Source organism: Zeugodacus cucurbitae, chromosome 4, assembly GCF_028554725.1.
Source record: "Zeugodacus cucurbitae isolate PBARC_wt_2022May chromosome 4, idZeuCucr1.2, whole genome shotgun sequence".
Lineage (NCBI taxonomy): Eukaryota > Metazoa > Arthropoda > Insecta > Diptera > Tephritidae > Zeugodacus > Zeugodacus cucurbitae.
Genome location: NC_071669.1, coordinates 63,877,624 through 63,890,916, shown reverse-complemented (window position 1 = coordinate 63,890,916; position 13,293 = coordinate 63,877,624). Strand labels below are relative to the sequence as shown.

General features: G+C 32.4%; 4 protein-coding genes across 6 annotated transcripts; 1 reads left to right on the top strand and 3 right to left on the bottom strand.

Moving 5' to 3' along the window:
• Positions 1 to 52: 52 nt before the first annotated feature.
• On the bottom strand, positions 53 to 5,913 carry LOC105211114 (nuclear valosin-containing protein-like). 2 transcript variants are annotated; one of them, XM_011182409.3, is made up of 11 exons: positions 5,736 to 5,913; positions 5,459 to 5,582; positions 5,241 to 5,329; positions 4,997 to 5,171; positions 4,704 to 4,931; positions 4,240 to 4,649; positions 3,674 to 4,179; positions 2,732 to 3,617; positions 2,333 to 2,662; positions 2,036 to 2,254; positions 53 to 562 (listed from the first exon to the last, which is right to left on the bottom strand). In XM_011182409.3, the coding sequence occupies exons 1-11, from the start codon at positions 5,790 to 5,792 to the stop codon at positions 482 to 484; spliced, it is 3,105 nt and encodes a 1,034-aa protein (XP_011180711.2). In that variant the 5' UTR covers positions 5,793 to 5,913; the 3' UTR covers positions 53 to 481. The 2 variants fall into 2 exon arrangements, with proteins under 2 accessions (XP_011180711.2, XP_011180712.2); XM_011182410.3 differs by having other exon boundaries at positions 4,725 to 4,931.
• Positions 5,914 to 6,365: 452 nt separating this feature from the next.
• Positions 6,366 to 8,116, top strand: LOC105211112 (uncharacterized). Its single transcript, XM_011182407.3, has one exon. It carries the CDS (start codon positions 6,490 to 6,492, stop codon positions 8,005 to 8,007), a length of 1,518 nt encoding a protein of 505 aa, XP_011180709.2. The 5' UTR covers positions 6,366 to 6,489; the 3' UTR covers positions 8,008 to 8,116.
• LOC105211113 (uncharacterized) lies at positions 7,535 to 9,944 on the bottom strand. The gene is made up of 3 exons (XM_011182408.3): positions 8,840 to 9,944; positions 8,366 to 8,761; positions 7,535 to 8,198 (listed from the first exon to the last, which is right to left on the bottom strand). Exons 1-3 carry the CDS (start codon positions 8,861 to 8,863, stop codon positions 8,139 to 8,141), a joined length of 480 nt encoding a protein of 159 aa, XP_011180710.2. The 5' UTR covers positions 8,864 to 9,944; the 3' UTR covers positions 7,535 to 8,138.
• Positions 9,945 to 10,098: 154 nt separating this feature from the next.
• On the bottom strand, positions 10,099 to 12,452 carry LOC105211110 (uncharacterized). Of its 2 annotated transcripts, XM_011182406.3 has the most exons (5): positions 12,304 to 12,452; positions 11,323 to 11,458; positions 10,897 to 11,228; positions 10,510 to 10,673; positions 10,099 to 10,381 (listed from the first exon to the last, which is right to left on the bottom strand). In XM_011182406.3, exons 1-5 carry the CDS (start codon positions 12,313 to 12,315, stop codon positions 10,243 to 10,245), a joined length of 783 nt encoding a protein of 260 aa, XP_011180708.2. In that variant the 5' UTR covers positions 12,316 to 12,452; the 3' UTR covers positions 10,099 to 10,242. The 2 variants fall into 2 exon arrangements, with proteins under 2 accessions (XP_011180708.2, XP_011180707.2); XM_011182405.3 differs by lacking the exon at positions 12,304 to 12,452 and having other exon boundaries at positions 11,323 to 11,488.
• Positions 12,453 to 13,293: the final 841 nt, after the last annotated feature.

Here is a 13,293-nt window from a genome sequence, read left to right as displayed (position 1 = left end):
ACAAGATTTTGCCTGATTTTTTATTGCTAACATTAGTTTAAAATAAAGAATACGTTTTTGTTGGTGTTTTCGATATTGTTGCACGTTTTCGGAGACTGAATGGTGTCATTTTCGAAGCGTACACATTTCTCTTTTTATTTATTTATAAACCAATACTTATGATCAATGCTTGGAAAAAAGATAACGAAAATTAATTCATAGAATGGGGACTTACAAAGAGAAAGGTAAATTAAAGTAAACGTTTCAAAATAACATTTAGAATGAAGGGGCTCGAGATACTGTTGTACATAGGGTGTTTTTCTTTTTTTCATTTTGTTTTAATCAGTTATACGCCAGAGTAATTGGGTTCGTTTGTTGTATTAAAAACATATGTATATATATATATATAATATTTTAACGATGAAATGTAGCGTTACAATATTCAACGTTCCATCGTCGTGAGTTGCAACGTACTATTTTATAATTATAACTAACATTTTTTTTATTCAGCATTATCGTCTGTAGTTGTGGGGTTTCTGGGTGCGGCATACTTCAAACGCAATTTCTCGTATGTTTTGCGATCCTATAATGATGAAAATTAATAAATTAATTAATAAAAAATATTATAAATAAAAAATAAAAATAATAAAATTAATAAAAGAAAATTAATAAAAATTAAAATTAGTAAAAATAAATAAATTAATATAAATAAATAAATTAATTAATTTATAAAAATAATTAAATGAATAAAAAAAAATAATAAAAATAAAAAATAAATAAATTAATAAAAATAAATTAATTTATAAAAATAATTAAATGAATAAAAATATTAATATAAATAAATAAATTAATAAATTAAAAATAAAGTAGGAATTAAACCACTTCAAAAAAAAAATAATATAAATAAATTTATACTTCTAAAGGTCAAAACTAAAAAAACTAATAAAATTAATACATTAAACAAAAACAATCTTTTATAATAAAATGAATAAAAAAAATTAATTAAAATTAAAATTAGTAAAAATAAATAAATTAATAAAAATGAATAAATTAATAAAAATAAATTAATTTATAAAAATAATTAATAGAATAAAAAAATTAATAAAAATAAAAAATAGTAAAAATAATTAAATTAATTAAATAAATTAATTAATAAAAATAAATAAGTTAATTAAAAAATAAATTAATTAATTAAAAAAAAATAAAATATTTTAAAAACAAATAATTTAATAAAGATTAATAAAAAAATAAATTAGTTAATAAAAAATAAATAAGTTAGTAAAAATAATTAATAATTAATTAATAAAAATAAATAAATTAGTAAAAATAAATAAAATAATAAAAATAAATTAAATAGTAAAAAAAAAATTAGTAAAAATAAATAAAATAGTAAAAATAAGTAAAATAATAAAAATGAATTAACTAGTAAAAACAAAATAAATAAATAAAACAATAAAAATAAAAAATTAGAAAATAAAATAAATACAATAATAAAAATAAATAAAAAAATAAAACAAATTAATAAAATAAATAAATAAATTAGTAAAAATGAAATTATTAATAAAAATAAATAATTAAAATATAAAAAAATTAATGAATGAAAATAAAAAAAAATAATAAAAATAAAAAATTAGAAAGTTAGAAAATAAAATAAATTAATAAAATAAATACAATAATAAAAATTAATTAATTAATTAATATAAATAAATAAAATATAAAACAAAAATTAATTAATAAAAACAAATAAAATAATAAAAATAAATTAATTAATAGAATTAAATTAAAATTAAAATAAATAAAATAATAAAAATAAATTAAATAGTAAAAATGAAAAAATTAATTGAAAAAAAATAAAATATTTTAAAAATAAATAACTTAATAAAGATAAATAAAAATAAAATAACTTCATAAAATAAATACAATAATAAAAATAAATAAGGTAGTAAAATAAATTAATGATAAAAAATTAATAATAAAAAATAAAATATTTAAAAAATAAATAATTTAATAAAGGTAGATAAAAAAAAAATTAATTAATAAAAAATGGTGAACTCACCTGCGCGCTAACTGAAGGTCGTATGAGTCTGAGTGCGAGATCAAAGTGCGACTTGCGCACGCGCAAATCCGTCGACTCCGGATTGTGTATAGACTCTTTCAAGGCCAACATGGCAGATTGTCGCACCAGACCTGCCAAATCGGCACCGGTGTAGCCGTCCGTGAACTCAGCTATGGCTGTGAAGTCAACATCGTCCGCCAATTCGGGTCTAGTGCGTTGCTATAAAATATGAAAAGAAAGAAACAAAAATATGGATTAATAAATATATAAAACAATATTTACAAAGCCACAAATCACCTTCGTTGTAGCCTCTAGTATAGCGACACGCTCCTCCTTTTGCGGCAGTCCTACATAAAGTATGGTATCCAAACGGCCGGGACGCAGTATAGCTGGATCGATAATGTCCGGTCGATTACTGGCGGCTAAAATATACACGCCTTTGCGATCTTCGACACCATCCATTTCGGTAAGCAATTGGTTGACGACACGCGTGCCGGAGCCGCCTTCATTAGTATCGGAACGCTTCGGGCACAGCGAATCGAATTCGTCAAAGAATATTACACATGGCGCAGAGTTGCGCGCACGCTGGAAACAAGCGCGCACGGCACGTTCACTTTCGCCCACATACTAAAATGGAAATAAGCAAAACTTTGAAATCATAACGGTTTTCGTTTAAAAATACAAAATGGTACACACCATATTCATTAGCTCCGGCCCTTTGACTGAGATGAAATTAATGCCCGCCTCATTGGCAATTGCTTTGGCAAGTAAAGTTTTACCGCAACCCGGCGGTCCGCAGAGCAGCACACCAGACGGCGCTGTCAAACCGAGTGTAATCAGTTTTTCGGGGAATTTCACCGGTGCCAAGACGGCCAATTGCAATTCTTCGCGTATATCATGCAGTGAGCCCACATCGGCCCACGTCACATCTGGTACGGTTATGAAACCTTCACGCTTAGAAGATGGCTGCACGACTTTAACAGCATCCATGAAATCTTCTATTGTTATGCAGAATTCCGCGGCGCATGTTAGATCCGTTGGCGGATTGTCCAGCCAATTAAGTAGCTCCAAAAGTGATGGCTCCGACAGATTCGGTACGTCTGTTGTGTTCGATGAGGGCTTAGTAGAGTCTGTTGTTTTGTTTTCATCCATGGTGGAGACTGCATCCGTGCTGCTTTTAACACTGCTATCGGCAACTTGTACGTTTGTTGTATTGCTGCTTGCTTCAGCTTTAGCGGCCTCTTCACCCTCGACATCAACATCCATTGCCTCAGCGTCCTTCTTTTCGGTAGTGGTTGCTTCAACCGGTTCGGTACCATTCGTTTGGCCTTCTGGCTGCTCCTCAGCATTTTCCGTATCTGCTTTAGCTGCGCTAGTGGGCTCATCAGTTTGTGCTTCTGCTGCTGGCTGCGCGTCATCCGCTTTGGAATTTGTATCAATTGAAGCTTCATCTTTGTCATTTTTATTCTGCTCAGCTAGCTTGTTGCTAGCATCGGTGCTTTCGTCGGCTTCATCGTCCAAATCCACTATGGTTATGTTACGTTGCGATTCCAACTGGAAAGCGCGTATACACTCTGAACACCTGTTGGCAAAATATAAACTTAAAAAATGTAATTATTTTCAAACATTTATACATACTTCCGCTTGACTGCAATTGTGGCAGCGCGCGAAACTAGCGCCAGCAGATCGGCACCCACATAGCCTGGTGTTAGCTCTGCTATTTTATCGAAATCACACTTCGAGTCAACGGAGAGACCATAGCAAATTATTGTCAATATATCTTTACGGTCTTTACGCGTTGGTATACCTATGGCCACTTCATGATCGAAACGCCCAACACGACGCAAGGCGGGATCAAGCACATCTGGTCGTGTGGTTGCGCCAATCACCAAAACACTTTGTCCATCTTCGGTTAACTTCAAATTGTCTAAGCTGCTTATCAACTGCGACACAATGCGACGTTCCATATCTTTCTGTGCCATTGAACGATTCGATGAAATTGCATCGATTTCATCAATAAACAGCACGCTTGGTGCATACATAGTCGCCTGCTCAAAGACGTCGCGTATACGTTCTTCCGACTCGCCAGAAACACCGGCAATCAACTCAGTGGCCGCAACTTCGATTAATGGCAAGTTTAGTTGCTATAAAATTGTTATTGTTGCAATTATTTTATATTTTGTTTTAAATAATTATTTGCTTACCCCTGCAATTGCATGTGCCAGCAAAGTTTTACCACAACCAGGTGGCCCATGTAAGAGTAGACCACGTGGTGGCATTAAGCCCAATACAAAGTAAATATCCGGTGATTTTATATGCATTAAGAGTTCGCAAAGTTCTTTCAGTGTTTTTTCCATGCCACCAATATCCTGGAAAGTTTCACGTGACTTTCGCAAAACAACTTCTTTTTTGAATTTGCGTTGACGCAGTTGATTAATTTGATTCGAAGCTGTTGTTGGAAATGCGCCCGAAGCGGCATCGCTATTTTGTTGCTGGTAATTGGCTAAACGATTGGAACGTACTATTTGTTGCAACTGCTGACGCATTTGCTGCTGCTGCTGCTGCTGCTCATTGTGGCCCCTATCATATAGTTGAGGAGTTCTGTCGTTCTTCTCTATTGATATTAACAGTTTATTCGTATTGAACTTTGTATATTCTGAAGTTATACCTTCATTGGGCGCCAACTTACGCTTTTTATTTGGTTGTTGTTGTTGTTCTGTCGATTCCGGAAACTCGTGACGCTTTTGAGCTCCAAGTGTAACAGATACGCCACTAGTAGAATCAGTAGTGGCAGAATTGGATGACCCTTTCGACGATGACTCTGCCGGTACATTGGTTTTAGTGAGTATAACACCGGCAAATGATTTTGTTGTACTTGACGCATTCTGGACAGTTGCTGCAAAAATCAAAATTACACAATATTAAAATATATATCAACAATATTTGTTTGTGTTTACATACTGCCATCTGAAGATTTGCCATTTGTACAATTATCATCTGCGCTATCATCATCGCTGCTAATATCAATTGCCTCCCCTGCAGTTTGTTTAGTTGTTGTTGGTTTCGATGCATTTGTCTTTGGTTTTTGATATAGGTTATTCATCAAGTTGTTCATCAAATTACTCGACACCGAATCCTGAGGGATAGCCAGAAAGTTAGAAATAAAATTGCATAGATTTTATGGAAGGCCCATCAAAACACTTACATCCATAACTTCCAGATCGGAACCATCCGAATCATCTCCACTTGACGGCTGACTTTCCAAACCGTAACTGTGCGATACAATGCGATAAGCTGTAAATTACAAATAAAAATCAAAAACAGAAAAGCAAAATAATAAGCGATTAGCAAGCAAAAGTGCTTTCTGTTTTATCACTTGTACATATATATGTATATGTATGTATGAAAACTTATTTTACTCACCTTGTTCAACAAGAGCTCGAAAGGGGGCTTGTTTGCGACGTGTATACTCGGGGTAACGCTCCATTAACTGTCTAGTCATCACACTAACGTCCAAAAACTTCTTGTCTACATTTTCTTCTAAATACTGCAAAAAAATTACCACCGATTCATTAATCCGGCGTATAAACATGCACTCATTTTTGTTGCCCCAATTCAAAGTTTGAAGCCCCACCATAAACATAACCTCAACATATGTTTAAAAACAGGCCATATAATTAAACTTATCACGGATAAATACCTGTTTAACACGATTTATAATTAAAGGATCGTGCAACATTGGCTTATTTTTCTTCATTTTGTATTTGTTTTAACGAATTTGAGCAGCTATAAAATTAATAAACTTTAAGAAAATCGCGACGCCCGCTACTAGCGCATTTACCAAACGTCGTTACCAACTGTTAAAAAAAATAATAACCATTGCAGGACAATTATACCGGCACCGATAAGGTAGCAACCTATTGAAATGTTAATTCGTATATATAACAAACCCCAATTTATAAATTATCAGCGCTTTTAAATGATAATTTAAATGTAAATGGGTCTCACAATATAAAAATAAGTAAGTAAGTTTAAAATTTTGATATATTTTCTGGGCAGTCGGAGTATTCGTCAATATGGCAACGATATGGAAGGTAAAATAATCGATTACAAGATATTGCTCGCTAATGCAGGGAATAGACTTTATTTATAAAAATTAATATTTAGTTTTCTTGAATTTGTATATTTGTATTCATCTGATCATTAAAAAATTTTTTTTTTAATATTAATCGATTTTTTATTTGTTAAATATTTTTTGGCTTAATCTTTACTTGAAGGGTATATTAAACTTTTGTAAACAGATTTCAACATTATCGATAACTTTATATAATACTTGTAGCGTTTCACATCTTTATTTATTCAGTCATTACCAAAACATAAATAATATTTTTATTTGAAAGAAAGTATTAACCGTTGGATAGAGGTATTAACAAGTTGCTGTATTCCAAAATAAAATGGGTGGATGTCGTTGTTCGTTTCGCGATTGTGCTGTTGGGACATCTCAAAATCCCGGCATGCACTTTTTCCATTTTCCACTAAACGACAAGGAGCGCTACTTGCGTTGGTTAACATTGGCTAACGCAATGCACTTTATTGACATGCCTACGTCCTACCAAAAAAATCGAGTTATTTGTGCCAGACATTTCCGGGATGAATGCTTTAAAAATTATAAAAGAGACGGCATTAATAAGATCGCGGAGCCAACACTGATGCGCTTAAATGTGGAAATGGCTTTGGATTATGCTCAAGCAGCGGAAAATGGTGGTCCCGAATTGGTTAAGATACCAAAGTGTACACTAAAACATTTAATTCCACCCCAAGGATATTTCTACCCCTTTACTCTTCACGACAATGTGATTGTAAGTGATTATTTGGAGGAAAATAATATTGTGCTAGGCAAATCAGAGGAGTCTAAGAAATTACTTAATGGAAAAAGAAATCGAAATGCAGATTTTAGCACTGAAAACAACAGTAAAGCGAAGAAAATAAAAATATTAAATTCCACCGCTATCAACTTGCCTTCTAAAGCAAGTGACTCAAAATCAACAGATACGATTATTAAAATGGATTTGGGTGATGGTTCCTCAACGTTTGTACCACTGGATAGTGACGAAGATTATGAAGAAGAAACTGAACATGCAGAAATAATGGAAGATATATCAATTGAACAAGAAGGATATGATTTAGTACAGATCGACAATTACATAAATGAAGAATCAATTGAACTGGAAAATGATAATATATTTACTAAGCAACAATGTGACGATCTATCTAAACAATTACAAAATAAAGATGGGGAATATAATAAAACAACAGATGAAATGACAGCACGAATTTGGAAGCTGGAACAGGAGCTCAAGAAATCACAAGATGAGCTAAAGTTGAAAACAAATATTTTAAGTAGAACTACAGTTGAACTGGAAAGAGTCAACACCAAATATCAAAGCCTTATGGAAAAGTATGACGAATTAGAAATGAAACATAAAAACCTTTCTGAGATTAATAAAAATACTTCAAAAGAAAACCAACGCTTGCAACAAGAGAAAACTCTATTAAGTGAAAAATGTGTGGAATACGAGAAACAAAAGCAATTTAAACAAAAGGAAGATGTTACAACTAGTCAGGCATCATCATCGTCGGTTAGCAAAGAGATTGCCATTGCCAGTCGACGGCACGCTGCAGCGGGAGCCAGTAATATGCTCAATACTCCGTCAAAAGCACAACTATTTAACGGTATTAAAAAGTATATATCATCTTCTATGCTGGCATTATTACGCATGGAAATGTTCGGTAGCGCGGAACGCAATTGGAAACCCGACGAGAAACGGGTGGCTATGGACTTATTGCAACTTGGTGATGACGTATATAAATATATAAACGATGAGTGGCGTTTCCGCTTACCCGCCTTGGGTGAAGTAAGAGTATGGCTTGCGGACACAACGAATTCTATGGATGATGAAGAGGATATTTAATTGTTGACTAAACAATTTATATATAAAAAACAACAATTTTATTTAGTTTTTATTTTAAATTTCTAACAAGGATATTGTTTTCATAGTAATAATTAGTTTGTACGAATTTGTTCTTTGACCGAATAATAGCCTTAAAACGTTGTTTCATCGGTTGCTACCGGATTATCCAAGTTGCATATAATAGACGTGCTCTGAAATAAAAAAATATATATATATATAGATTTAAGAAAAATAAATTACTGTATAATTCTTTTCTAAGAATAAATATTAATGTGTTTTATGTACATATAGGAAAAGATAACGTTTGTGTTATATTTATTATATTAAAACAGACTATTAAATTACTAAAGTTACATACCTTCACTTCTGTAACGCATATATTCTGTGTTGATGCATCACACAATCGCCCTGTCGGACAACGACCAGTCACATCACTGGGCTTTGTTGCGCCAAAACAAAATGCAAAGGTATTGCGGCTCGTGCAGGCGAATACTTGATTTTCATTACACAAGCCACAACTAGACGTGTCACCACAGCTGACGGGGGCACCATTGCTCTGGAAGCAGATATTTGGCATATCCGAGCAGATAAGTCCATCGGAGCAATGGAATATCTGATCCTTTATGGGAACACTACCTCCATAACACAGATAAAATGATGTTTCATTAATACACGCTGCACTATTGCGCTGACAAACATTACAGCCTTGACCGCTCACATACCAAACACTTGCTGAAAGGATGAAAAGCGCTTGCTAAACCGCGTAGGAAAAAACAATTATTTAAATTAATGTAATGTAATTACGAAAGGCGTTTAAGAGCGGACGGCTTACCAGTACTTCGCGTTTCATTTGCATGTTTTTGACGAATTTAGTTGGCGATATCTTCCGCAGATAAACACAGCGCGACTATTCTTTGAGAACTGCTGTCTCTACGCTTTTTATAAAGTTTCGCAAATCGCTAAGATTTATATCAACATTTTTTTATGTTTATGGGTGTTAGATACATATGTATTGGTATAAATCATAAGTAGTAACTGTTCCCAAACCACTTTATTTTGGTACAGCTCTGGTTGGTATTTGAGTAGTTATTTTCAAAGACTTGTTTTACACATAGAAATATTTTAAACAGGATTTAAATTGCTTTCATAGAGACATATAGATTAATTAATTATTTGGTAATTTGCTCTCTATAATTATAAAGCATTAATCAGTAGTCAAAGTAATTTAGCAATAAAGACATGCGTCAATTTGTGCGTTGAATCAAATAATTAGTTAATTTTAATAATTAAGTTAATTAACTAAGTTCATGAAAAGCAAATGAAACCGTTAAGATAATTTAATGCTAAAAAATTAATTACATGTTTATAAAATATTGTATTGATTTCGTGGCATTTGATTTGTTAAAACACAAAAATTATTTTTGAGGTTATGTGTCAAAAACAACCTTATGAATTGAATTCATTTAACAGTTTTAAAATAATTTAGATATACCATTTTTACAACTGGGTTCCATACTGCAATAACCTTTGGTAGTTTTTCGCCAGTTATCATTGTTCAAATTAAGAAGAAATCTCTTGCTATCTTCGCTTATGGTATATCTTGGCTGTATATATGTATACTATATCATATCGAAAAACAAATAATCTTGATCTTGAGCGAGCATATAATTCCCTTTGTGTTTGTTGTAATTGTGTATTTGTAAAAAAATGTCTCATGAAAACGTGCTGATATGCCGTTATAGTTGATTTCCTTTTATAACATACAAAAAAATGTAGATTTAGAAATTTAGAAATTTGGGCCATCCACAGGCATTTGTGGTTGTAAAAAAAGTCAGGCGTAACGAGTAAGTGAAATCAAGTGAAAAGTGTGAATTGGAGATGGATAAGATGTATAGTGAACGGGTTTACGAATTTAGTCAGATATAACTCTCTCTAATTAAATTCAACTGTCTAATATTGTTTTTATTTTTTGTAACAGAGAGCAAAGCACAATTTAAATCTATACTTCCGATATGGAATTTACACTTCAGAACTCTGAGTGTGTTGCTGGTTCAATAATTTTAAAATATTTTTATAGTTAAAATTAAAATATTTTCTTTTCAGCTTCGTTCTGTATATTTATTAAATTTATTATTTTAACAAAATCTTAAAAATTGGTATGTGTACAAGTATCCTTGAAGTTTGATCCCTTGGGTTCAATATTAAATTGGAATTCTTTAAGCTTTCTTATTCTAGTTAATTGCTTGCAGGTTGCTTTTGTGGGCACTGTGGAGCTCTAATGCACTTATTATTATCTACGCTGTAAAACATTCCGGTCTTACAACGCATAACCATTGATATATAGGAATTGCCGTTGCGTTCACAATAAATATAGCTAAAGAAGAAAAGTTATTAAAATAATGATATTATATATGTACATATGTGATAATAATTAGCTTGGTAAGCAAGTTCGCTGTTACCACGAAATTATCACAAGATTCTATAGTTAACTGTTATACTTACGCTTGACAATCGGATGGATGTTTTATTTGGTAATACGGTCTATTGTTTCCCGATGCTTGGCAAGCCGATGCTGTGTCCATTGGTGTTGTTGATGCCGCTGGTGGTGCTTTAGTCGTGCTTTTGGTTACCAAATCTTCACTGTCACATGTTACTTTGGCATCAAACTATATGAAAATTTAAGTTGCACGATCAATATAAATATTCAGATATAGACAATATCCTTTAGAACTGGACTAATGTAAATATGTATCCAGAAACGAAATACTACACGCATTTCCAAGTGAACTAGAACTGGACCAGTTCTGAATGAGCGCGTTTCCATGTAGGATATTTTCACCTACATACTTTTATACACCCGTTATCTGTTATCTTTCACTCAATACTTACGTAATCAAGCACAGCTTGCGGTGCACATACTTTCTTCAAATTGTTTTCAGTAACCAATTGTTCACTACACAATTGATCCGACGGACATGAGAGGGGACTGGTAGCTACTTCACCTCGGCATACAGCGAATTGTGTTGCGCTTACACATATAAATTGTCCGTTCGCTTTGCCAGTACATGAGCTACATGCTGAAGAAGGGTCTTGACCTTCACCTTGACCTGCACAAACCGCTTTAATATTCACACCATCCGGATAGGGTTCACATATATTTTCCGAATCCGTACAATATTCATTGTTGCGACAAGTGTAGACTTCCTCATCGATCGGTGCCACTGTCAGAAAAAAATTAATTGTCCATTAGATATGTATGTATATGTACATGTGATATGGATATAATATACATATATATAATTTTTAAATACTTACAAGTCGTCATTTCATAGCATAGCTGGTAGCTGGTCTCGTTCATGCATTTCGCATAATTCGGCATACAAACTCGACATTGCGACTGAGCCGAGACTAATGGTGACGTCAAGATAGAAATAATGCATAATGCTATTAACTGTGAAGAGAGCATGATAATTATTAGTTTTAATAATTTCCGAAAATATTTGATATTATCTAAAGAACTCGAAGAAAGCATAGTCATATTTACTACTTTTTCTGAAAATAGTTGGTATTAAAGGATTCACGGCATATGCTATAGAGGCGTTCAGACATTTAGTGAACTAACCTTCTTCACTTGTTCATAGCCAAACCAGCAGGGAGTTAGATTTAATGCCCCTGAAACCGATTAAACTTTCGGCACTAATGAGTTTCTCATTTATATACATATCAATATTACCAGAACAAAACTTAGCTTCGATACAGGCAAAAATCCCATTTTAGGAGTTCCATATACAAAATGAACTCGGTAAATTTAAACATTTCGTCTTTGGCCTAGATTCGCGTTTGTTACTGATATTTTAGTCCGAGCAACCGATAAAAAATTTAGAGACCCCGTTAATGAAGACATTTGTAGATGATTTCTGAGATTAATTCCTTGTTGAAAATTTCAGATTTCATCGATGATTAAGATTTCGTAATTTCTGATCGCTTTCTTTACTACACATTCCAAAGAGCATACAAGCATTGAAGAATTTGAGTATTTTTTTTATAATTTGTTTCATGAGAAGAACAGTCACCGACAATGTATGCCCAATGTTGGATTTCAAAATGTAGTGATTGTGATTCCATACTCTCCTCTAAGTATCACGGACCCTATTTTTATATCTTATACACGAAAGTCTATCGAAAGTTTAAGAGCAATTGGAGTAATATTCGAGATATGTCTCCATTTCACTTCTGCACTCATTCTAAAATATATATATATACCAAAAGTAAAATATGTATGTCTCCTGTACTTACTTTTCCGAACATTTTCGTTTCTTAAATTTCGATTTTTTTAAATTTTTTACGTATAAATCTTTCACTAGACAAAACACTGCTCGTCGCTTTAATTCTCTGGTAACTGTGATGATTTATAGCAACATCCGCCTATTTATATCTAACAAATCAACCATAAAATTCCGTTCGACATTTATCTTTATTATTCAATGTATTTATTCAGCAGATTCATTTAGATTATATTTATGTGTGGCATGTTTTGCTCATTAGTTTTGATTGTGTGGAATGATCTCAAAGCCCACAAGATGGGGTATTCTATTTAGAAACAAAAAAAAATCCATGACTAATACCTTGTACACGAATTTCACTTAGATTTTCGGTAGTTTTTTTGTTAATACACTTCAGAAGTTCGCCTTGAATTTAATTATCCAATGATATGATATAGCACAATTGACAATAATAATTTATAATCTCAACGCCAGTGATAAGCACTACTACAGTGCTCTTGATTATAATACTCATAAAAAATGTGGGTATATACTTCCAAGAAGGCGTTATAACTGCTCAAATCTTATGCAAATATTTTTACACCAAATGTGAAAGCTAATTTTTACAAGCATAGAATTTTACGAAGAATTTCGTATTGTACCCGGTAGTAATATATTGCTAGATTAGCATATCTCTCATATATGTGGCATATAATCATAAACCGAAGTCTTCTCGTAGAGTATTGTAGAATATTCTTCTGTTTGAAAAATTTTCGTTTCACAAACACTTCAGTAACATTTTTAGATATTATCTCAACATAACTTAACCTTAAAGAAATTACTACTTGGTTGTTGAGGAAGCGTATTTTTATTTACATATCACCGTTATTTTGAGAGTTGTAGAAATCAAAATCGCAGAGGCAACTGTTGCTGCAGGTTAGTAATAAACTCGACTATCATAAATTCAATTTGTATGTCTACTTAGAACGAAAATTATTTATCAGACATGTGTATGAAAGTTAAA